The sequence below is a fragment of the Euprymna scolopes genome, chromosome 44, assembly GCF_053919585.1.
Source record: "Euprymna scolopes isolate OS-2025 chromosome 44, ASM5391958v1, whole genome shotgun sequence".
NCBI classification, from domain to species: Eukaryota; Metazoa; Mollusca; class Cephalopoda; order Sepiida; family Sepiolidae; genus Euprymna; species Euprymna scolopes.
Genome location: NC_136525.1, coordinates 25,691,773 through 25,718,619, shown reverse-complemented (window position 1 = coordinate 25,718,619; position 26,847 = coordinate 25,691,773). Strand labels below are relative to the sequence as shown.

The 26,847-nt window shown below is 34.3% G+C and overlaps 1 protein-coding gene and 1 pseudogene across 2 annotated transcripts in view; one reads left to right on the top strand and one right to left on the bottom strand.

Moving 5' to 3' along the window:
• Window positions 1–704: 704 nt before the first annotated feature.
• The window catches only part of LOC145268743 (calcium uniporter protein, mitochondrial-like), a 481,469-nt gene continuing 455,326 nt past the window's right edge, over window positions 705–26,847 (top strand). The window contains exon 1 of one of the 2 annotated variants that reach the window (XM_080124334.1): window positions 705–1,344. In XM_080124334.1, the coding sequence (XP_079980460.1) occupies window positions 1,240–1,344 (105 nt within the window). In that variant the 5' untranslated portion in view covers window positions 705–1,239. The remainder of the gene's footprint in view (window positions 1,345–26,847) is intronic. The other variant, XM_080124333.1, reaches the window with a different exon arrangement.
• LOC145268911 (U2 spliceosomal RNA) lies at window positions 18,319–18,543 on the bottom strand (annotated as a pseudogene).

Here is a 26,847-nt window from a genome sequence, read left to right as displayed (position 1 = left end):
CGGGCTGAAATGTTAGTAATTTAATAAACAAAAAATACTGCAAAAATTGAATTTAGAAACTAGAAAATCGTCTCTAACAATACAGCACGAGTGCTACTGCTACATAAATACTGAAAATTCGATTAAACCGGAGTTCTCATTTATTCCAGGGCAATTCCGGTGTACCTGTTAATTAAATAATAATATGGATATTGGCACAAGACTTTTGGGATTATATCACAGTGAAGAAGCACACTATGACTCCTATAAGTTTTAGCAAACCATCTTCCCAGGCATTATCAGCTTCTTCAGGCACGGGAATTGGTTTATTGTCAGTCATCTGAGACGACCCGACCCTCTTTATCGGGGAATGCCAACGGTTTCGATTACGGTAAATTTTGCACTTATTCAGAGCACCTCACTATTAGTTTTGGTGACCTTTTGTCTAACTTTACTGCAGGTAAATATACTGACCATTTGGCTATCGACTCCAACAATCGCATTCATACAGGTAGTAAGCATGTGAGTTTTTAAAGAGCCGCAATTTGATTGTAATAGTTGCAGTAGTACCAGTAGCGGTTGCAGTTAGATTGCAGTAGTAGTTGCAGTAATATTAGTATTCTAGGCTGCAATAGTGTCAACGGCAATCGAATTGAAGTAGTACTAGTAGTATTGTAGTATACCTAAGTTTGGGTAGTGTCATTAGCAGCAGCAGCAGTAGGATTGCAGTAGTGTCGTCGTCAGCAGCAGCTGCAGTAGAGTTACAGTAGTGTCGTCAGATGCAGTAGAATTACAGTAGTATCGTCAGGAGCAGCTGCAGTAGACTTACAGTCGTGTTGTCATCAGCAGCCACAGTAATGCCAGCGTCTGTATTCCATGAGAAAAGTAGCAGTAGAAGTAGAATATTAGGATCGCTGGAAAGTAACATGGTTGGCAGTTGAAGTTGGATAGCAGTAGTAGTACAGTGGTACTTTTGCTTTTTTTTTTTTTTTTCGCTGTGTCTGAATAGCGGCATTTGGGCTGCCAGCAGTTGTATTGTGAGTGAGTCGATTATTATTATTTTAGCAGCCTCCCCGTCAGCGTTTAATCGCAGTGGGTGGCCAGCCCGAAAAACACGCTACACACGCACACACATACACTTTCCAACACTGACTCACTCACACATACATACACACACGCATACAAGAATACACACAAACATATATTGATAATACATATATATACGTACACATACATACAGATTATTAGTGTATTTTAGTAATGGCGGCTACCACGACGACTAAGGTGTTGTCTATACTCAGACGAGGGTCCTGCAATTCCCCATTTTCTGCTTCTAGGATTTTATTTACCGGCAGACATCTTCAGGTAAAAGATATTTTACAGAAATTAAAAAAAAAAAAAAAATTATATATATATATATTTACCTTTTTGGATTATTTATTTTTCTTGTATTTTTCATTTTCCATTTATACTTTCTTTCTATCTTTGTTCTTGAAAAATGACAACTCTGCTCTTTTTGGAGAAAAAAAAAAAGAATTTTATATAATTTCACTTATTTTTGTAAATATGAAAATATACAATATGTTTTTTATTTCACAGAAATCCGCCCCCCCCTCTCCCGAAATCAACAAATGTCTTTGGAATTGGTAATTTCTCTGACAAATTGTCTTTTACAAAAAGAAATTCTATTCAATATCTACGGAAAAAATATTTTAAATATCAAAGCGAGTGAGAAAAGTTTTATTCATTATTGTAGAATTGTTTTTATTCCACAAGATATCTCTCCACCCTACCTAATATAATCAACAACTGTCTAGTGTCTTGGTGATTCTGCGAACATTCATAACTTTTCTTTTTATTACAAAAAAACAAAAATCTATTTCATATAGATAAAAAAATAAAGAAAAAATATAAAGCATTTTTCTTTATACTTTTTGAACTACGCGAAACTTTGGTTCTTTTCAAGAACAGAGGCGCTTATGAGGAAGAATACTAATTTCTTCTGAAATGACAGTTTAAAGGCGTCAAAACCCACTCTCAAATCGTCTGCAACGTAAACACTGTCAAATCTGTATTTATTATTGCTACTTTATAGTTCTTCAGGAAAGTGATTTTGAAGCCTTTAAACTGTCACTTTCGGAATAAATTTTGATTTATCGTTTAAAGTTGATCTATACGAAACAAAAAAAAAAAAATGGTAACGGTAAAATAAGGAACTTTGGTACTCATGCAGAGAGTGGTCTGGTCCGTGCTGAAATAATAACGTTATTATTTAAAAAGCCATTCTTAACATGGGGAGGGTGTTTTGTACCTATTCTGTACTTTAACCGTACAATTAAAAAACAAACAAACAAAAAAACAAACTTTAATTAAACGTGGAAATACAATTTAAAAAAAAATAGCGCGGATCACTCTCTGCATTAGCACCGGATTTTTTTTAACGACCAAGAGTTTTCTTTTAGTCTAAGTTTCAAGTTCTTTTGTAGAGTAGTGGCTCTTTATAGAAACCAATGTTTTATTTTAGTTCAGGGTTACATATAATTCATAATTTCATATGTAACCCTGAACTAAAATAAAACATTGGTTTCTATAAAGAGCCACTATTCTACAAAAGAACTTGAAACTTAGACTAAAAGAAAACTCTTGGTCGTTAAAAAAAATCCGGTGCTAATGCAGAGAGTGATCCCCGCGCTATTTTTTAAATCGTATTTCCACGTTTAATTAAAGTTTTTTTTTTTTTTTTTTTTAAATCGTGTAAAGTAAAATATTAATTTTTTAAATAAAATATGGCTACTTATCAATTATTAAATCTAAAATGCGATTAAATTGTTTATGAAATCAAATGTAATTGAATTTCGATGTTCATTTCGCTTTTCCCTTTTTGATTTTCTTCTATATATTTGTTTGCCACATTTTAAAGATAAACCCATTTATTTGGAAACAATTTTTTTTTTTTGTTAAATTTGCATATAAAAATAAGTTTTCAATTTTTTTTATCATAAAGTTTTTGTTCCGCCTTTTCATGACTTAGACATTTTTATAGAGTATTTTGAAGAAAAAAAGCACTAAAACTTTAAACAAAACAGTTTCATTGCAACATTAAATCTACCAGAATGCATTTCGACTTTTAATAGTTAAAAATAAGATTAGGTGCATTATTAAAAAATTATTGTAAAATGGTTTCCTTAGTTTAGGAATGACAAAGGAAACGTATTAAAAAAAAAAAAAAAAAAAAAAATGCCGTGAAAGGAACTCATTGCATCAGTTTAAAAACGTTTAAAAATGCGATTGAATTTCGAAGTGTCATATTATCGTAAATAAGTCGGCCATTTTAATCTTTTGTTAATAGTTGAAAAACGAAATAATAAATTACGTTGTGACCCTTCGGAAATTTAAACTGTTGAATGAAAGTCATAAATCCTTCAATAGTTTGACTTCGCGAATTCTTTCAGATTCAATCAATTTCTCTTAAAAACTTTTCATGTTTATAAACATGGAAGTTTTTCTTATAACCTATTTATTTTTAAAAGGATAACAATTAGATTAGGTGCCTTATGAAAAAAACTTATTGTAAAATGACAATTAGATATTTTTGTTATATTTCGGTATTGTGAAATGATACAAGATAATTTCATCTTGTTTTCAAAATATTTCGGTTGATGCAACTGCAACTCCGATTTTCAAATATATATTTTCGAATTTAGGAAGTTTTATATTGAACTTGGACCTATATACAATTTTTAACTGGACTTTTTATTTGATCCACTGGGGTAGATTTGCCTCATCCTGTCGGCAATCACAGAACTATTAAGCTTATATTATTCTTATCTGTAGTAAGGATTAAATTCTCAACTGTTGATTAACGCTTTTAGTCGTTACGCTATGGGTAATGTTCAGAATGAATTCTAGTATGAAGCGTTAAAATTCTGTTAAGATTCCAGAGTTCAACTATTAGTTTTGAAGTCCGAAAAGATGCACCCGACCGAAACGTCAAGATAAACACAATTATATATTAGTTCGAATAATCCAAGAAATTGTTTCTAGTTTAGCGCAATTAACAAATCACGAACTTGCAATGGAAACCCGAAATCGATTTATACCTTTATATCACCTTTATAATTATTGTTCCACTTTTTGCAATCAATAAAAATCTATGCATCATAAATCGATGACAATAATCTCATTTCTTGAACTGCAAACACGTTTTTTCTATTTAAGTGTTAACTTAGTATCAACATTAACAATTTCGACTTCATTAGGATTTTTTTAATGTATTTTTGGTTCGAGTATTTTAGTATTCCTTTTCAAGCATCTTATTAATTCAACCCCTAAAAGAAAATATAGTCGCACAGATATTTGCACTAGTATTAGTTAATTTCTGTCAAATCTGTCCTTCAGTTGTTCCCAAAAATATTTAAATTTCTCTTTAATTTCTATTTTTTATTAATTAGTTCTGAATAAATCTAATTCCATTTCAAGATGGTTGTTGTTGGTGGCCTTGGTTTGATTAGGTAACGTAAAGAAAAATAAATAATAAAAGCAGAACAATTGGTAAATAGATCGAATTTGTGAAATTTCCTTTGACAATAATCGATATTCATGCAGTGGCAATGCTATTTTTTAGATAGGATTTTCAAGTTAAATTCATTTGTTTTTGTTTATATTTAACTTGTCAAGTGTAAAAATTAAACCAAACAACCCCTTTCATATGCTAAATAACATTTCAGTACAGTCCGTATTCTCGGTACCCAAATAACTTCCAAATCTATGATAATAATGTCCACTATGGTTCGGAATGTCATTATTTTTAAGTTTCAATTAAATAATCTCATTCTATCCAGTGAAGTAGTTAATCCTAAGTTTACACATCTTTCCGTAACTGTAAACATCCTTTTGATTGTATGGAAATCGCTCCAGATATGGCGTGAAGCCACTCTAAGGAGCTTCATTATTTATCACTTTCTAACTTTATTTTAATTTTCAATTCAAATAAAAATTAAAAGTAATATTATTACTGTCAATGTCATTCCTACTCAAATTAAACTGATGATACTTAATTCTAAAGAAAGGAAATCAATCGGAGTTGTTTTTTCTATATGGGTAAAAAGGGCGTAGCCTTTTTTTTTTTTTTTTTTTTTTTTTTCATGGATTGTTTTTAATAACTAAAAACGCACTTAGGCATAACAGCCTTAACCGGAAGCATTAGAGTTCGTTTTGGTAAAACGACACCAACTTTCAAGCCGAATGGACTTTGTATGACCATTGTTTATGTATTACTAATGGAAATTTGGTTTCCAGCAAACATTCTTACGTCTAATGGAGATTAGGTATATGTCTGCAGCCGAAATTCTTTTTTATGCTCAGTTCATAAAGAGATAGTGTAGTATCTGTTCTGTTATAATACCTCCCCCCCCCCGACATTGATTTTTCATTGGGAAGACAGATAATGTAGTAGCTTTTACTGTTATCATTAGATCCTGCTCCCAGGTGTTACCTCTCCCAAGGGATGGCAGTCATATGTTCGTTCGTCATATAGACGAGCAAACATATGCAATCTGTGTGTTTCTTCCTTTGAAGATTGTAATGCTGGGTATGGGGCATCCAAACCAGCTGCCAACATTGCCCCGCTTTTTATTGAAACCGAGAGCTCTTTTTAGTATCCTCGCTGTTCCCTTAAGTGCAATTGTTTGGATCTCTTTTGCATTTGGTTCACCAGGAATATTAGTTAGGTAGGACTTCAGGTTCTTATGTGTGTCGGTATCTTTATAGAAATAAAAACTACTGGAAAAATTTTACGAAATTAATGACATAGATAGGGATAAGGAGATTGTAATGAGCTATTTTATTTTATTTATTTATTTTTTTTTTTTTTGGTCGGAGGACTTTAGAATCCATGTACGTATGTATGGCTTAAAAAAAAACTTAAAGATGCTAAGAGACTATCCTCCCGGGAATTACTTTCTCTTTTTGCAGAAATGGGAGAGGTTTAATCCATTGCCGGTCAGACACAGGCGTTGGGTTTGGACCATAGTGGAGTATGCTTTTGTTCGGTACCGGAAGAGGCCGTCCTTCAAGGCATTGCCTCCTCTATCTAAGAGGGATTTGTTTATTGCTAGTCATTTGAGGCGCCTCTAACAGGGTTCGATTGCTACACATTGTGCTCATAACCAGAGTACTGAATTTATTTTGTATGCATGAAGCTGGGATGGTGAGCTATATCCCTCGTAAACTTTGTCTAACTTTTGCTGCAGCAGGAGGAAATGCAGATGAATGTACAATATAAGACATAAAAGTTGCTCTTTAGTATTGACTTCACTGTTGCATGTGATGTTATAACTCCATCTCCCTTACCCCGGAGGAAACCAAGCGAAATCGGCGAGCAATTCTACCTGCACTACTTGAACCAATTACTTACTGCCGACATATCTCGAACAAAACTTGCACACAAAAACTCGGTCTTTATATGGGAACTGCATCTGGCCTCACCTCTTGAAACATACAAGCTTTGTACTTTTTTTTTTTTTATTTTTTTTTTTTATTCTTTTCCGAGGTTGTTCATGTGATCAAACCCGAATGACTAGTTTGTATGCACACACCTAAACTATACAATGTACCAATCCAACATTCCTTACCTACATTGGTAACTATGACCACATTTTGGCTATTATCTTCTTTCTAAAGATTCTCTTTCGTTTCTAACCTGCATGTAGACTTTTACCCTGAATAATCGAATTATTTCGTACTACCCAGTGTTGACCGGAATTAATCTATCGAACATATTACGAAATGTGAAAATTCCTTTAAATACCTTTAATTAAATCTTTAACAGTGGCTTTACTTTTTACCAATTAAAAAAAAATAGAAAGAAACGTAAGCTTGCAAATTAATTGAACAAGATATTTGCACTGTTTATTATTTTTACTTCATCCCATAGGGGGCGATGGTCCCTCCTCTCCATCCAGACATGGTTGGCTATACCCGATTTTTCCGTCTCCCCTTTAGTTACCGCTTTTCGGTGTTCTTCCACCCTTACTTTAAGGGGGCGGTAACTAAAGGGGAGACGGAAAAATCGGGTATAGCCAACCATGTCTGGATGGAGATGGGGGACCATCGCCCCCTATGGGATGAAGTAAAAATAATAAACAGACCCACTGGAAAGATATGCATGCACGTTTTTCATTTTATAGTAAACGAGTTGTACCTACTCGGCGTTGCTCGGGAGTTTGATTTCATTTTTCTTTTTTTTTTTTTTTAAAGATAGGTAAAATTGGCTTGGTAATAAAATCGATAAGACGTCTTATAAAATATTGAAATTTAAATCCTATAACCACTTCCAATGCTGTTTTTAGTCTTCAATTTATAAATAACAGCAAGAATACCCAACGTTGCCCGGGAAAAAAAGAAAAAAACTAACACAAACACTTGTTTTCGCCTGCTTTTAAATACATGTCTTATCGGAACTAATCTCCCACTCAACGTCTGCGTGTATATCTTTTTTTGTTAATATGTAATATTAAATTGATTTTAACGCAATATCGTTCAGCATGCCATAATATTAAAGAAATATCTAGACAATCTTTTAGCTAAATTTGGAGCATAGGATTGCTTTTACTAAAAAAAAATTCACCTAAACTTGACGTTTAGCAAATTTTATAGAAATTCAAGACATGAAGTCATGAGTTATAGTTTTAGAACATTTTCGTTTAATTTGATCAAACGATACCATAATAATTAGAAATAACTATCATAATTTTATATGCTTCTTGGCCTTCTGGTCCAGATCAGTGTGGTCAATGGAGAAGAAATCCTTTATGACTGAGACATTTTTATTTTTGTTCATATCTAGAGTGCCCCTTTTTGGGAGCTGGATTTTCCCCACGTTAAAAAACACCCTTGTGTCAAACTCCCCTCTCATAGGGAGGCAAGTAAATACGAATAATTAAAATAACTTTAATTCCTACTTAAAATATAATTAAAAAAAAAACGAATGAAAATAAAATGATAGTTACTTATAATATAAAAAAAACCCGAAAGTATTTATGGAATTTAAAGTTCAACATTATACAAGACCTCTGATTGATTGTTATTGCTAAACCTAAAAAGAAATAACTTTGTTGGGTCACCACTTATAAAGGCCAAGGAGTAATATATTCTGTGCTTCTACAGAATATGAACCGAACTTTTAAAAAAATAATTTTTAAAATAATTCTAACCCAAAAATAACGAAACCCTAAGGTTTAGTTCGACAAAAGTCTGTTTGGAAGTGCCATATTGTCTTACAAGAAATGAATTTAAGAGGAAATACAAAATAGGGGATGGGGGGGGGGACACAAAAATCGAAACAAAAATGAAAGAACGCCCGAGCAACACCGGGTAAGCGCAACTAATATAATACAATTTAGATCAATTATGATTTTAAATTTTTACAAAAGAAAAATTAATTCTAGTATCACTTAATTATTAAGTTTAATAATCTTAAACAGATGCGCTACAGCATGATCCGCATCTTTGGATAAGACCACTTTCTATGTGTAGCTTTGCAAGTGAACCCCCCCCCCTCCCTCCCACACGCACATATGCCCCCCCCCCTACACTTTCTTTCTTTATCATAAACTCCATATCTTGACAAGTGGTAAGGACAAGTCCACAGCAACCGAAAAACAATACCGGAATAGGCTGAGATTAACTGACGTTAGTTATCATTTTCATAGACTAGTTGGGCAACCAAGGCTGAAAAGTCTTGTCTACTTTATTTAATTTATTGCTGGAGGGAGGATTATAGATTTATACCTCTGCGAAGAGTATATATGAAACTGTAAGTCCGCGTCGCATGTAACCACTATACCACAGCAGTACAGCACTTCCCTGAAATATAAGACAGTTTTAAGACAGTACAATATTATAGGCAATAGTGTGTCAGTAGTTTGTACTACGAAGTAATCGACGAGTAATTGAACGGTGATTGAAGGGAAGATTGTAGAATTATATCTTTTGGTATTCGTGAAAGTGATGTAGTTGGACTGACAAAACTCTAACTCTGTATGCTGATCCCAAAATCTACGCCGCCTATACCCCTTGCGCAGTACCACTTTATATTGTTTATATTCAGACTATTGTTCTCATCTTAAATGTTATTTTAACACCGTTTCGGTCGATCTTCAGGTGCGTTTGTCAAACTTTTGAATCGGCATCAGCACAGAATTTTGAACAGAAGCTTTCATTTAATCTATAATTTTGCTTTCGTTCCATAAGCCATGGTAGAAGTCCTAAGTAATTCACAATTGTATTTTGAGTGTCGCCCGTGAAGACCCATGGTGTAGTCGACAAAGTAATTCAGTTGTAAGTAACGGCGGTTAAAGGTTCAATCCTCGGTGGGGGCGACACTAAAAAATACAATTGCACATTAAGACTTCTACCCAGTTTGACGAAACGCGAACATGCAACACCGTGGATTAAAGAAAAGGTTCCGTTTGAAATTTCGTGCAGATTCCCGAAGTTCGACAGAAATATTCCCACATTCGACAAGATGCACTTTAAGGTCAAAGGTTCTATCGACCGAAAAGTTAAGAGAACAGTAGTCTGAAGAATCCAAATATGAAGAACTAATCGTCATCTTAAATCAAAACCAAGACTATAGGACTTCTTTGAAATATACTGACAGTTTGAAGACGGCACACTTGATGTTATAGGCAAAGTGTCAATATTTTTATCTCCCCCCCCCCTCATTTTGTACTGCTAAGTGATCAATGGTATTCAATGGGTGATCGAATGGTGATTAGAGAAAGGTATTATCGCAATTTGATAGTGATGATCGAATGGAAGTTCGTATCATTTCGTAATTTATATGGAAAACAACAAAACCAACTTCAATTGAATGAAATGCAAACACCTGCGCGTGCGCCGCATACTTTAATCACTCATTCGTGTCGCTGTGTTTCTTAGTACACATTTTATGAGAGTGCGAATAGAATGAATTGCAACACGTACGCATATGTTCATGGGGGAGGGATGGGCATCGTTGTTGGATGAGCGCTAGTGAACCATATGTCCACCCCCCTCTCTCATTCTCACTCTGTATCATACCTGCTGTTGTGGGTGGGTGTGTGCGCGCGCGCAAACACCTCCACCGCAACAGCGCCCCTCACATTGTGTGTGTGTGTGTGTGTATATATATATATATATATATATATATATATATATTTGCTTTTTCTTTTAGAGGCGACGAACTTTAAATTCATAAATCACTGAAAAATAATTTATTATACAAATATCTGGTTTATTCTAGAAATGAATTTTTGACATTTATAATTCAAATACAATCTCTGGCATATGCTCCCCCTTAGTTCACGCATATATGACTGTCCAATTTTCACAACTCTACGCATCAAATTAGGCTGTATTTCGACAATAACGCGTCAAATGCTATCTTCCAAGTAGTTTATTGTGTCTGGTTTATCAGCGTAGGCATGGAACTTTACATATTTCCAAAGAAAATAATTTACTGGGGTTAAATCGCACGAACTAGGTGGCCAGTTTGACAAGTCTTTTGTGAAATTATTCGTTTATCAAATGTTTCTCTCTGTAAATTGATTATATCGCGTGCTGTGTGGCATGTGGCTCCGTCCTGCTGAAACTACATGATGAATTGCCAATCAAGTTGAACTCTGACTAATCGATAGTTGCCAGAAATGCAATAATAATAAAAAAAATAGTTGTCAATTTAAAGTTCGCCTCTAAAAAGAACCCTACATGTATACGAGATGGTGTATAGAAATGTTAAATGGGATTTGTTTTGCTGTACACATAGATTTGAAAAAGTTGTCACAAAACAAATGTATAACAAATGATATCAAAGGCAAAATAAGTTACTTTTCTACCCAATTGGATATGTTTTTGTGTTTATATTTAATGTAACATGTTTATTCAGCTCGAAAAAGTGTTTACCGATGTATTGGATAATTTAAAATGGCAGCCGACTCCCTTTAAGGCGGTAAATTTGGGAAAATGAGTTATAAATAACAAACCAGACAAAATACTGTTAGAAACACGCTCAATGTTACCGTGACATAGGCTGATATATATTCGGCGGGTTTTTAACAGTATTTTGACTTCTTTATTTATAACTCCTTTTCCCAAACTTACCGTCTCCGAGAGAGTCGGCCGCCATTTTGAATTTTCCAATACGTCGGTAAACACTATGTTTTTCGAGCTGAATAAACATGTTACATTAAATATAGACTAAAAACATATCCAGTTGGGTAGAAAAGTAACTTATCTTGCCTTTGATAACATTTATTTTCGAATCTGTGTACAGTAATACAAACCCGTTAAATGTCTTCACACTTTAACTGTTATCAACATTCGACAATAATGTTCATTAATTTGAACATTTGCAAATGATTCTTCAATTACATTTATCTTCTGTATTCAAAACTATTCCATTTCATTCATAAAGATTTTATCGCCATTCAAAGTTTGAGTAAGTTTTTTTTTTTTTTTTTTTTTTTTTATATACCCTTTTCAGTTTACTTTGTTCAAGTTAGGGATGGGGCCTCCTACTGGATGATACATTCACCGACTATCTAATATATTCCAACCGAGAGATCTTAACCGTCCTTTTTAATTGGAATTGATTGAATCTCCTGCATCTAGTTCACTGGGTATGTTTGCCAGATAGTTTTTGAAATTCATTTTCATCAGTCCAGTTGCTCCTCTAGTTACCGGAATGATGGAAATCTTCCTAAGATTCCAGTTTCTTTTCATGTTGTATGTAAAACCTTGGTATTATCTTTTCCCTCTCGGCTCTGTTTAACCCAGCATCATTGTGGGCACTAACTTCTAAGGTTGCCTCGCTCTCTTTATTGTCCCATGTCAGATTTAATACCCTTGTTTTCTATGTATTTAGCTTTAGGAATCTCATAGTCATAGTGTATGACTGGAGTCTTTCTGGTAAACATGCTCCCAGGAATTGCTGCTGCATTCTATATTCAACTTTTTACAGATTGTCCGGTGGAAATAATTACACTCTCCATTGTGCCACATCGTATAGTAGCCGTCCCTCAGCAGAATCTTATGGTTGGATATCGGCGGATCAAACTCTACTTTCTGTGTGACAGAATCTGCACTTGATGTCATTGCTGAGACCTCATCTTTTTAAAAAGCATTGGTCATCAACCTTTTATCTTGGGCAATCATTTTGTGTGTGTGTTTGTGTGTGCATGCGTACACGGTTCAAAGTAGAAGCCAGCTGCTTGAATGTTATGACACCAAACATAAAACCAGTTAGGTAGGTAGTTGTGATATTTCATAAAATATTTGTTTTGGGAAGGTGGAATTTCGATAGGAGTCATAAACTGTGACATGGGTTGAAAGCTCTACTAGGTACAAATAATGATTTCCACTTAATGTAAAAGAATTACACTTCATAATTAGAATAGAGCTCACCAGAACCGATAATGTAAACAAAAACATAATTTTTACTTTCGTTGTCTGGAAATGGGTCACAGATAAGAATGATAATTATGGCACTAGTGGTTGGATTTCTAATTTCGAGTTGAAACAGTGACCCTGTCCAACCACACTGAAAAACTGTGCCAGAGATGTGCAGGGGTGGTGGTGCTAGATGTGCCCAGGCACCTGCCCCTTTTAATCCTGTTTTAAAAGTTCCTTTTTCAGAGGAATGTGTTATAGGCCTGTGCCGCACCGAGGCCCTGTTCTTTTCACTTGAGCATATGTCCTAAAAATGTTCTCTGCGCATCACCATGTGTTCCTTATAGAAAGAAAAGTTAGAGAATCTACAAAAAACTAAAATGTCTATTCATATATAAAATTTTCTGGAGAAGACAATGGAAATGGACCCACATTATTTGACATGCACACACGCACATATATATATATATATATATATATATATATATATATATATATATATATATATATATATTATCTTTATTTGTACAAACATGTACGCAAGCGATACTGACATGATAATGTTTGGATCTGTAGTTATTAAAACTACAATGTCAATGTTTTAGAAAATTTTTTTTTTTTTTTTTTTTGTAAACTAAATAAAAGACCGACCTTTGTCGGAAGAGATCATAGTTTTATACAAATATGCCAGTGTTGTTTTTGTACATGTATAACTAAAAAATATTAATATAAATCAATCTACTATTGAGCACTATTTTATAAACACAATTGAAATTCTAGGGATTTTTTTACTCTGCATATACATACTTAATCTAAACTCATATAAATGATAACATATACTTCACTTAACACTTTACTGCAGTTTCACAGCACCACCAGTCATCAGAAGTGTCTCCGACTGGCATCAATTGAATAGAGATTGGTGATGCTGTGAAACTGCAGTTAATCAAGAAGTGCACTTTATTATTTACTATTGATATGATTCTGTCTAGTAGGATATTGAGCACTTTATTTGTTCAAAATTTGTCGTTACCTGATTTTGTTATTTTGTAAAGAGTAGTTTTCTTGTCAACATGACTTGTTGGCAACAATTTGTTTTGGACAAAGCACATCTCTCAAATTATCAGGATAGCCAAGAGTGTCTTGGCATTAATCAACACCTTTGTTAGCCACTCTCCAGCGATTTGTTTAAAATGTATTATACAGCTATGCTGCGTCCAAACTTAGAATTTGCATAATCAATCTGGAACTGCAATGTTGTTCAGAACATTGACTGCCTAGAACACGTTTAGAGATATGTAACCAACTGAACAGCCTCCATTAAACACCTGCAATACTTTGAACATCTTGCTTCCCTGGATTTCATTGAAACTCCAATGTCTAGCAGCTTTGTAAACACTTACAAAATGATTAATCATCTCCCAACAACAATCCAGAGTATATTTTCATGTCTAACGCATGTAAACATATCTACAAAGTCAGACTGCACAGCTCCCATGACTTTTGGAAACAGTTTTTCATACTCAGAATTGCTGAAGTATGGAACTGTTAGGACCAATCTGAGAATAGTTTTTCCCTTGGATAAAAATAGGAGTGATTGCCCTTGAATTTCAAAGTCTGGAATCGGCCCTGACACTTGTGCATGCAGCTCCAAATTGACACTTTATCTTCGTACATCCAGTGGTTAAAATTTTCATAATTTCAATCATAACTTGTTAAATCTGTTAACCAGTCCACTGAGTTCTTGTATTATTTTTGTGATTATCTCACAAACATCCATTTTAAACCTGTAACGGGAATAACTTGCCTACATTCATTGACTTAGCTTGAGACAACATTAATCCAACGGATGAGTTAAGCTGAAAGAACATGACATCCAGATGAACACAGATCATACATGATCTACAGTGACCAAGATGGTTATGGGCAGCCGTTATTGGGACCAGTGGTAAACACCGTAGTTATGTGGACCAGAGCCAGGTTCGACGTCAGTTTTGATAATGTTTAACCACCTCGCCTCCTGCCATCTTTACCAATCTTGGAGTGGTTTTGGCACTATTGCTCTGTAGATAAACTCCTGGGTTGCTATGCACAACGTAGCCAAACCAACAAAATCTCCTCTTTTAAAAGAACTTAGTTAAGAGGAATGATCCTTCATCGCGTCCAAATTTAAGTATTGGAGACAAAATGGTGCCAGTGGATCTATAGAATTTAGCAGAGGCTGTATGGTTCAAACACTACCAACCTTTTGAAATCCGTAGCTCTCATTGGCAAGGTTCTGCAGCAATGGGCAAGGATCGTCCAAACAAGGGCCAGAAAAATCCGGACTTTTGTAACTGATCTCTATACCATGAATGAGTTTGTAGGTGACTGAAAGCATGCTGGGTCTTGTTGATTTAGACGTCAATGTCATTGTACCTATGACCTGTGGCCGCAAACATTGAGCCCAGGTATTCGATGTAATCAAGCTCCTCTCGAGAGTTTTCTGTTGGAAAAAAATTCTGCTTATCTCAAGGGTAGGAATCTTGCGGAAGGATTTTTGTTTACATAGCATTTACCGTTATGTCAATGTAAATTTTATTTTTTTAAATATTCAATATTTCGTTACGATATTAAGGAAATTGTTTAGTTTTACTTTTATTTACTTGTGTAATTTGGAAATTAGAATCCTGGATGATGCCGAGTAGCCTTGCTAGTTATATATTTTTGAAAATATTATCCACTGACATGTCTTGTCATCTACGGCTCATCAGAATCTAGCGAAATTCGAAATCTGAACCCCATGGTAAGAAGCGTAAACCTCTACCACTAGATTATCTCGTGCAACTGTTAAATATATCACGATTTACGTGGATGCTATTTGTTTTGGTTTTGTGATACTTTAAAAACAATACTTATGCCGCTCCCCATTTGGGGGTACTAAATTGGTCAAAAGGAAAATTATTCCCACCTCGAATTTAGGAAAATATGCACTTTCCTATAAATAATCAAATTCTTCAAAAAGTATCACAAAACCAATCTCTCTCATATAACAAAATGGCACACTAAAAATACAAATGTATAATCCTAAACATTAATTTAGTTATACTAATTAGGCAATTAAACAATTGCTTTTGGATTATTTGTGTCTCTGTCTGTGTCAAAATATTATATTGTATTATTTAAATTATATCTAACTCGTTTGATATCTTTATTTCAATATTTTTTATTTTTCTGATAATTGGTTTTTGTTAAAAATAATGTATTTCAATTGATTTCTTTAAACGAATATTTTATCCACTTAGGGACATTTAGTGTTAACTAACATTCACCTATTAAGAGAGAGGATAAGGAAGGGCAGAGAATAAAGATAGTTCTATGTATTTAATAACGTCTACATTTTGTACTTGCGCCTTTGGGTCAGTCAATTACCATATTATAGTTACTCAGTTTATGAGTTCAAGCCTAACCAGGTACGTAATTATTTTTATTCTACTTTTGTCCCCAAAATGAATTTAAATATTTCCAATTACAATATTAAGTAGATTGATAATTTTCACTTTATTTTTAATTAAAAAAATTAGAATTCCGGGTGAATACCGAGTAACCCTGCTATGTATTCTGGTTTACAAAATTCGATTCAAATGACGTATGTTGCTCCACATTTATACTTGGGTAGTTTTTAACACAGTCTGTTTAATGAGAAAAGTCCGGACCTTTTTAAATTTTTATATTTACATCAAGTTAATTTCAGAAAATTGTCAATTTTTTTTTTTAATAACCAGAGACCTTTTATCTAAGAACAAAGTGTAGTATCTGTTATGCTACACTTTATTCTGTCCTTGTTCGAGAGATCCTTCTAGATTGAGGCAATTTTAATTTTTGTTTCAATTTAGTGCCTGTTTATGGGGAAGGGGCTTTTCCCCCACATAAAAGCAGACTTTGTCTTTCTTTGCCATCGTAGAAAGAAAAGTAAATAAAAACCCACGAACATCACACTTTTGTTCCTTTTCCTCCATTTCTTAAGAAAAATGAAAGTTTTAGTTGTGGTAGTAAGATAAGTTCTTGTAAATATTTTGCATGGAGAAACGAAATATTGGATATCAATCAAGCATCTTTTCGTGGAACCAACAATAGAAACACTAGCAACGTCTCTTCTGTAAAAACGAGGCTGTAAGGAAGAGAAGGGATATACATCTACTCGATTGTAAAGTGTATTTTGTACCCTGACAAGGTAAGAAAGGGTGCTTGGATTGGCAGCTTCCCAGATGTGGCAGTAGTACTCAATCTTAAGAGGAATTTGCAATAACAGATTGGTCCAACCATTTTTGTAGCAACCTTAGCAATAGATATTAGATCCAATGAAAATAAGTCCAAGGCACATGTTAAACCTTTCTCAATCTATTTATCTGGCAACAGATGGTGCAACTCATCGATCAAAGTATAATTAGCGCAATCAAGCAGATCCGGATGCAAGAATCCAGTGCAGACTTTGATTGAGCAAATAAACGTAAAATAGTAAATATATGTATATGCTAGCAAAACTTGCCTACCCTTCTAGCAATAATTAAGGGATTATTTTTCAAAAACGAATTATTCTAAGGTTTATACCAAGTTTTTAGTGTGCATAAACTTAACCGGAAGTTGTCGAGTGAATTCAATATAATCAAATCGGAAGTTATCATTTGGAATTTTAAACTGTTAATTAAATCGCTGTAGTTAATATTAATATCAAGAAAACTATTACGTATATATAAGAAAATCGAGAATCAAATTACATCTGAATCGTGCAAGATATTTTTAGAAAATATTAATCTTTGGCATTGGTAATCATATTTTCAGCATAATTGACCCTAACCTTCTATCGATTTGGGGAGAAAATAAAAAGGGGAGAAATAAAGTAATTTTTTGAAATAATCAGATTGAATAATATACAGTTGTAAATTTAGATACTAGGGTATGTGAACAGCCGATTGATTGAATCAAGCCTCTGACCTTTCATCTAACCGAAGGACCGAAATGGAAGCGTGACTTATCCATCTGGATCCTACGGCATCGCGAGCCGCCATCTACGGCTTGTGGGTGACACGATTTTCGCGTGCGTGGAGGAGGGGGGGGGGCAGTCGTGAATTCGTGGCTCCATCGACGGACGATCATTTTTTTCTTGGAGATGACACATTGGCAACGGATACCTACACATACTTATGTAATAAGGCAAACGTTCTTAAATAACAAAGTTTTTTTAAATTTGCTAATAAAAATTTTCCATTTTTCCAAATACTCTATTTCGTATTCCGATATTATCTACACCAATTTGATCATTATTCGGAAAATCGAAAAGGAAAAACAAAACAAAACAAAATCTGATAACATTTACCTGAATAAAAACATGCAACCGAAATACACACGTCATCAACGGATTGCTATTCCGCCGTATCACAGTGAACGTTTTCAAGCCGATTCCTAACGTGACTACTAGTGCAGTAACTAGCGTTGCCATAGTGAGCCAACTCTCCGCACATCATGAAAGTAAATTGTTTTGTTCTTTTTTTTACATTATTAGTCCCGGAGAACTCTATTCTAATTACGATGAATAATGCTTTTACGCTAATGATAATCCCCCTCCACGTACTTTGTTTTATATGTAGAGATTTCGGTTCTCCAGGTTTTGAGTTCCTATCATAAAAGAGCAGTAACAAATTGTGCGTGTTGTGTGTACCAGTTTACAACGTGACGAAGGTATGTGCATAGGTAGTTACATAACGATACTTTATTTACGATCTTGGTATTAGGTTTGACATCCTATACCTGACTATGTTCTAAAAAAATGAAATAAACAAAATTCGTTGATTATGTAGCAGGAACGCGTGAAATGGTTTCTTAGAGTAAATTTGTACCGTAACGCCCCCCCCCCATGAGATGTTACATTTTATAGATTATTACCCTGGAGAATTTAGTGTACCTATTTACTATGCCTCCCCACGGGACAGAGTTAGACACCAGGGTCGTTTTTTAACGTGGAGAAAAGGTACAAAAATAAAAATTGTCTCAGCCGTGAAGGATTTCTCCTCCACCGAAAGAGAACAAAAAATAGAAGTGCAGCATCTGAAGAACAGATACTACACTTTGATCTTGACCAAAAGGCCAAGAAGATTTAGTGTAAGGGAATCAGTTTCGTATGTAAACTTACATCCATTTCTGGGTTATTCTAACATTTTCGGGTAGTTAACAAAAATTTTTTTTTTTAACCACTAACCCTAAGTCCGAGTGGTAAGATCGTAAAACTACATGTAATCGCCTAAAGCAGTCGGTTATCTCTTCTCCCTCTCAATATCTATAATATATATATATATCTCATTGAACTTGCCTAAAACGCTAAAGCAGCATGTAGGAGATGACTTTACATTTATATGCGAAATTGATCTCCCTTATTTTAAAATAATTAATTTTTTTTTTTTTTTTTTTTTTTCCGCCATTTTTTTCAAGATGTTCATACGTAATCGCCTTTGAAGTGGGGGGCACATAAAAATACCATTTGATTTCGTGGGGAAGCAACTAAATGCGTGATATTCGGCAATTTAAAGGTGGCATAATTAATTTCGAATGAAAACATACGAGACGTTTCTGAGTCAATAAAACGACTGACTTGTATTTTTACTATGGTAATCTTGTGGCTTAGTTTTATTTAAGAATGGTAAAATGTCAAGTATTATGCTTTAATTGTGCCTAGATGAAAGAGAAACAACTGTGTATTGCATTGTTGAAAATACTATGCGGAATACGGACCATACTGAAATAATTACTCGTTTAAAAACCCATCTTTAACATGCGGAAGGGACTTTTTTTGGCCATTCTATACTTTCGCCTAACAATTTAATAAACAAAAGATACCATAAAAATTTAAATCTAATCTAAAAATTAGCACAACCTGTATTCTTCCTAAGTACCCCCCCCTCCACCTTTTAATAAATTTAAATGTTTGCACCGATTTGTGGTGTTAAATGTTGGTATTCGCCTGGTTTTATGACAAGAGAGAAAAGTGCGATGACGATGATGCTGTTGTTGGGGAAACGTTCTCTGAGTATGTGTACACGTGATCTTTCCCACACTACGCTTGCTTTTGAATGATCACTAGGTATAGACAGGTTCTATACAGACGGGCTAGATATAGACCGGTTAGATACAGAGGTTATCTAATAGAGATACAGATTGGTTTTCAATAGATACATATAGACTCTATATATAGATGTATGCATAGATTAGATTTCGAATCTCACTGTGCCTGCCTAGCCACACTGATGAATCGTATAAACGATTCTACATGTTTGTAGATAGCTATATTTTATATAGATACGAACATAGATGGATATTTACACCTTGTGTGTATCATATCTGCATTCTTGCTTAATTCCCATCGATTTCACCTATTATGCGACACCTTTTCATTCAAGAGATAATAAATATCTCAATTCTTTTGCAGTTCTCTTATTCTGTTTCCGCCGCGCCGCGCGTCTTTACCAATTTTTAAAACTCATCAGCTGATCACTTCTTTGCTTCTTCCGCCCCCCCCCCCTCTCTCGCTCACACATTTTCCACACTTCATTAAAACTCTGAATCTTTTTAACTAATTTTCTTATCTGTGGAAGAAACCTTAGAACTACTACGTGTGTGATACCCGCTTGTCACGAGTCTCATAATCGGCGGATTGTTTTCACACATCTTAAACTGGTGTTCTCACCTGTCGGTTGAGGTAGGGGGAGGAGAGAAAGAAGGGCACGCAGGGGAGGAATTTTATTTTTCATGAGTTAAAAAAAAAAAAAAAAAAATTTCTCTTCCATGAGGGGAAGTGTGTGTGGAGAGGGGATTACCCCTCCCACCCCTCTAAATAGTACTCTGGAGAAATGCTTCTTGCTTCTATAGTCTCGTCGACACTCCGACACAAACAAGGAGGTAATGCTGACAAGGAATTCCTTTTCAAAACTAACTTTGATACTAACTCGAATAATAGGTATTATAAAAAAAGGTTATAGAACTTATTTACTTGCCTCCCCACGAGGGCAAAGTTCAACACGGTCGACTTTTTTTAATGTTCAGAATATTCAGCTTTCTCCAAAAAAACAAAATACCTGTATAGTTTTGCCAGTACTCCCTCACGAACGATGATGGCTCAGGCGGCACACGATAGATCTTTCTCCTTCAGAAATGAGGACGTAATGCATGGGATTTTTTTTTTTTTTTTTTTTTTTTTTTTTTTCAGTCTGATCATGCATTAAACTTGAATTTATCAAACGAAGAAAAGTTTTTACTTTTAATGTAATTTAATCGCCAAAATGAAGTGTTGTCACTTTTCATTTTGTTTTTCAACTAGTAGGCCCTTCCTTCACTTCCCAGAGGTGGGAGTTAATATAAAGAATCGGAGAGGTATATCACTTTTATTTATTCATAAAAATATTATTTAGTTATCTCAACAGGCACAAACGTTGTCATCAGGTCAGTTTTAATGTCGAGTAATTAGATCAAAAGAAGAAAAAATCTCAAATGGTTGTTTTTTTTTTTTTTTTTTTTTATGGTGATACCACAAGTATTAACCCTGACCCTTTGGATACTCTTTCCTGTATTGAATACTTTGTATTAATGGAGAACACCTTGAAAATGAAAAATTGAAATCTTCACTCAATTATACTATAGCAACCGTTAGAATAGCTCACCTGTTTTTGATTGGTTCCCCCTCCACATTTGAGATATTTTTTAATTAACGAATCGCCTCTTATTAAAGCTGAGCGACACATTAAGTTAAAAACTAATGAGGGGAATTAGTTGAACGATGAGGATTGAACATCTCCACGTTCAAAACTCTCGGCAAACAGCAATTCTTCCCCTTTGTCAGAAATATTGCTCGTCAAATGCGAGGATAGATAATAAAATAGAGTATCAAAGTCCACTTTTCATGAATTGGTTTTAAACAGTATTTTTTGATCCGATTTAACCCGTTTTAAAACTTGTATTCACCTCAAATAAGGCACAAATTGCCACAAAGACTTGAGGGACTACTCTGGATTAGTTCCTACATTTATAGGAGCATCTTAAATAGTTGTGCAGCGAGATGTTTATTTACATTTCTGCATCTGTACAGTGGGGGGGGGACAAAAATTTGGGGAATTCCAAAGCTAGTAATTCCAGGGTAGAAGCTAATAGTTGAATGCTTTTCGGCATCAGGATATCTCTACAATGAAGAGGTGGGATGTCAAGTTGGTCGAGGGTATTTACATTAATGGGACACAAATGCAGCAAATTCATTTGAGGACATTTCATTGAAGTACTTGTAAAGCAAGCACAAAGATGCAACATTGCTGTGATGGGACAGAGGCTGGGGCTTGGTAGACATTACAGGACTCTCATATGCATCCTGTTTAGAGGGAGACTAATGGTTGATGCATCAGCTCAGATGTGGCAGCAATGCTCCATTCATGAGCGAATGGTGGCTTTATCGAGATATAGAATACTGGCAAAGGGAGCCCACCTTCTTTGCGACAGACTTGGCAGTTGTAATTTACTTTGTAAAAGTCTTTAAAATATTAATTTAATCGCTAGTAGCCATTACTTTTTTCTTTCACCAAAAATATTTTTACCATTTTAAACATTTTATTACCCACAAAACTAACAATTTTTAATGTAATTTAACGAATATAAAAGCAAAATACTAATAACTCTCCATTTTAAAAAAAAAAAAAAAAAAAGAAATTTTTTTAAATAAATTTCTTGTAGCTTGGAATGGGAATCCTACCGGATGCTAGACATTCACTTACTATCTAATAAATTTAAACCAAAAGATTTTAAGGTTCTAAACATCTGCTAAAGTGTAATTGTTTGTATCTCTTGCACTTGGTTGACCGGGTATATAGATTTTGAAATACTTTTTCCCTTTTCAGGAAACAATTGATCGTAGACTGGCAACCAGTGTATGTTTTGTTCTCTTCATAGAGGATTGATTGCTTTTATTTCCTCAGAATTTCATTTGATGTTTTGCAATGTGTTTTTTGTATATAAATATATGTACTTCAATTCCATCAGACAAAAGTTAGTAAAACAACTTTTTCTAGCACCCACCCCACCATCGAACCTATTAAATAGATGAGGAAGCAAGACTACAAATAGCATATCAGATACTACCTCAAAATTAACCTGTCATAACCACCTCAAAGTTAACCTGTCGCCTGAAATGAATTTGGAAAAAAATCTTCCACTCCATAATTCCACGGTGGATTTTTTTTTAAGATCAGAAATAATAAATTACTGATGTTACTCTATGATTTTTATATAAATATTTTAGGAATATATCTAAATAAACAGCGAGTGCAAACACTGAAGTATATTTTTGCAGTTTTTGACGGAGGATATACACTAGGTATTAAAAAAATTATGAATAAAAAAAAAATGGCCGACATAAGTAAATTTTTTTTTTTTTTTTTTTAACATTTGGGGAAGAAATCCTTTTAAACCGAGGAAATTTTATTTTTGTCTCAATCCAGTCTTTATAGGCAATTGGATTTTCCCTATGTTAAAAATCGAATTTGTGTCTAACTTTGCCTTTGTGAGGCGGCAAGTTGATATGAATGTTAGTGGGGGATGTAAAACAAAATGGGCGAGGTATTCTAACTGTGCTTATAGAATAATTGAACCAAAATCTTTTTGATCTCTGGAATTTGGAGACTTAGTGTTCAAGTGCATTTTAGTCTCAAGGAAGCAATCATCACCGAGATAGACACTGCCATTCCCTCAGAATATTGATCTTTTTATTGATTTTCTTTCAAATTTTCGATTTTTCTTTATAATCAGATTTTAATTTTATGCTATGCACACTTGTTAGTATGTTGGCAATTATTAGTTCAAGTTTTATTTGAAAACAGTTTCATAAAGAATAATGTAGTTTGATTGAAGCGTTCTGTGTAATATGTATATGGAGTTGTTTTAGAAGTGGAAATATCGCACTGTTGACGAGGACAAAAAAACAAAAAAAAACGAAGTGATTTAAAAACGAACTATTTTTATTTTTTTAACAGATTTATTTGTTTAGTCACAATTTCTAGTCATCCAATGTGCATGACTGTTCCATAATATATTTTTGGGTAAGACCTCTTTCTTCAAATCTTAGTCTATTACCATGCAAGAAATGAAAATATGTCGGTGTCACTGTGGACAAAGTTATTTTCCAAAAAAAAAACCCAACTTTTTTAATAGATTTATTTGTGTCGTCATAAATTCTACACTGTCATCTGATGTTACAATGTTCCATAATATATTTGGAGGTAAAACCTCTTTATTCAAATCTCCTGAAACTAGTATGGATTGTTTTTATGGCAGCATTTGATAAAGCGGTTTTACCTTGAAATATTATGAACAGTCACACATTAGATCACTGTATAGAAGTTGTGACTAAACTAAGACTTATTATAAAGATGGTAAAAAAGTAACTGTTTTTGTCCTCAACATCGATATATTTTCATTTTTTTTTTCTTATTGTAATAACCAGACTACAATTTGTCTTAAAGTCCAACATAAACAAGTTCTTGATGAAGAGTCCCCCTAAGTAATCCAATTTACAAAATTTCCACTACTTACGATTACTACGCTATAACCCTTATCCTCGAGCCTTAAGTGGTGACTCCTATGTAAAAGAAAAAGCCTTCTATGACTCTTCTATTAACAAAGATTGTTTTTAGTACTGAACGTTAGCAGGAACTTCCGACGTTGACTGGGATTGGATATGTATACCATATTACCATTAAAAAAAAAAAAAAAAATATATATATATTATACACACATACACATTTTATATTGTTCAGTTTCTGGAAGTGGGCCCAAGGATATACTCAGCATTGATAGGATGGAGGTGGAAGCGTAACTAAACTGAAATTTATTGTAAAAAAAATAACAATAAATTTATTGTATCCCTCGCCTCGTGAAGGTCATCCAACATTTCCAGTGTGTAACCCTGAACTCATAATTAACATTTCTATTTTTTAATTCTACAATTTACAAATACAATAAAATGTCAAATATGTCAAGCACAGAAACTCCACGATAATTTTGTACCCCTCTTTGATCAAATTGAAATATACTAGTTGAAGTATCTAATGTAGTTTTGAAAACATACGCTTCTGAGGGTTTTTCAAATCTTTAGACGTTGAAAACACAAACTTCAAATTTAGGCGATTGTGCTGAATATTCCACAATAAAAAGGGGAGGAGGCAAAAAAATAAACGCAAAAAAAATTTTCTATCAATGTAAGTTTCACATGTTTCCTGATTGTAAGATTTTTACATTTTCACCCCAAACAAGGCACATTGCCACTTAGGTGTAGGTGGCTACTATTAGGGACCTAAGTTGCAGGGGTATTATGTAGGGAGTTTAGCAGCAATATGTCTGTTCACATTACACTTGAACTTCTGCATGTCAGTACAGTTTGGGAAGCAGGAAACCTGAAGAGAATTCCAGTCCTGCAGTTCTGGGGAATAAACTATTAGAGTAAAATATCCACCATTAAAATACTTTTAAAACAGAGGGATGCAACATTTCACCGGTGAAACAGAGGCTGAAGTTTAGATGACATTTCGAGACCTATTAGGTTGGTGACTCTTTTGGACCCTGCCCAGGAGCGAGAGACTAGTAGCAGATGCACCAGCCTAAATGTGACAGCCGTATTCCATACATGGGCGAATGGTGGCTTTGTAGAGATACAGGATACTTTCAGGCATGAGTAACTTTCTAGCACGATAGAGAGAGCCCACCTTATTTTCGGCAGCCTTAGCAATAATCTCAATGTATCTATTCCAACTCGTGTTTCCTGTGAACGTTAAGCCAAGGAGTTGAACAAAGTGCTCGTGTAAAGTATCTCTAGCCATAGCTATTGGTAGTTGGTAAGGTTTAATGTAATTAAGGGAGCGAGTTTTGTGTTGGCAGTGTTGAACGTTACCATCCATTTCTGACCCGATTCCACTACAGACTGAAGTTCTTAATTGATAATTTGGACTATTTGTACTACTGTTCTCATTTTGGTTATTGCCCTCAAAATGTTTCGTCTAATCTAACTTCCGGTGTATCTTCAGGTGTATCTTGTTGAACTTTGGAATCCACGGAATTTTGAACAAACCCTTTACTTAATCCATCAAGGTAGCATGCTCTCATTTAAGTCAACCATAAGCAGGTAAAAGTCTTAAATAATTCAGTTGTATTCTTAATATTACTTCTGCAAAGACTCGTGGCATTACAGATAAAGTACTAAGTAAAATCCAGTTCTAAGTGACATTCTTCTGGAGATTGAACGTACTGATTTCTGAGTTCGACAAGATATACTTGAAGGAGGCCGGAGGTTACATCGACCGAAACTTTGAGATTAACACTCAAGATGAGAGCAGTTATCCGAACAATTCAAATAAGATTTGCTATTGTCAATTTTAATCGATTGTTCGAGCCCTATTCCAACATGGCGCTCAATTTGTTTGGAAGCTGCTCACTAATTTTAGGCTTAAAAGATAAAAAGCTAATCTTGATCTGACTGGCAACCACCCCGGACTTAAGTTTACGATTTTGCTACTCCACTCGCTTCCTTTATGAAAAAAAAAGCATAAAAAAAAGTTATTTACTATCTATGCCATAGCACCAACCTCCCAGGCATTACATCCTCCTTTGAAGGATAAAGATATGTCAACAAGAAATTGTCCTAAACAAAGTTAACACTTAGATTACTATGAACAATATGTAACCAGAGGTAACACATTATTGTTAATGAATAAATATTTCGATTTCATTTGGCGTAAAAATTCGGACAGAATTTAGGGGGACGCCGTGATATTTGTGTACCAGATCGACTACGTTTTGGCGAATAAAATAAAACAAAATGTTGACTCAAAGCCAGGTGGTTGTTATATAGCTACTAGTACACTTAGGTGCATCAGCGTCGGCGATATTTTACTGCTTGCAAATACATCGGTGTGAAAAATAATGGGTGGAGGATGTCGGAATGGAACAGAAGAATCCGATAAAAAAAAAGCGGAGTGAGAGAAAAGGGAAATTTCTGCTGCGACAGGAATATATTGATTCATAAAACCACGGTGAAACCCGATGAACTGAGATGAGAATGAAAGACGGAAGAAATCGTCAGTGAAATATGTTGGCTCTTCTCTAACAATATAGACATTTTTAATTCTTATCTATTTTTTTTTTTTTATTGGCGTCGGTTTCATGTATCATTTACTAGCGGAAATACTCGCACGGAAGAAGGATAAACACAAACTTCGTCTTTTGCACGAACTCAGTAAATAATGACTCTCATATCTTACAGTATATTTTCACAGTAAACATTGCCTTTTAAAGGTGCTCATGATTTGTGTAGAGAATTTTGTGTGTATGTGTGAGATATGTTTTAAAAAAATATATGGCAATTAAACTACCTAGTTCTAC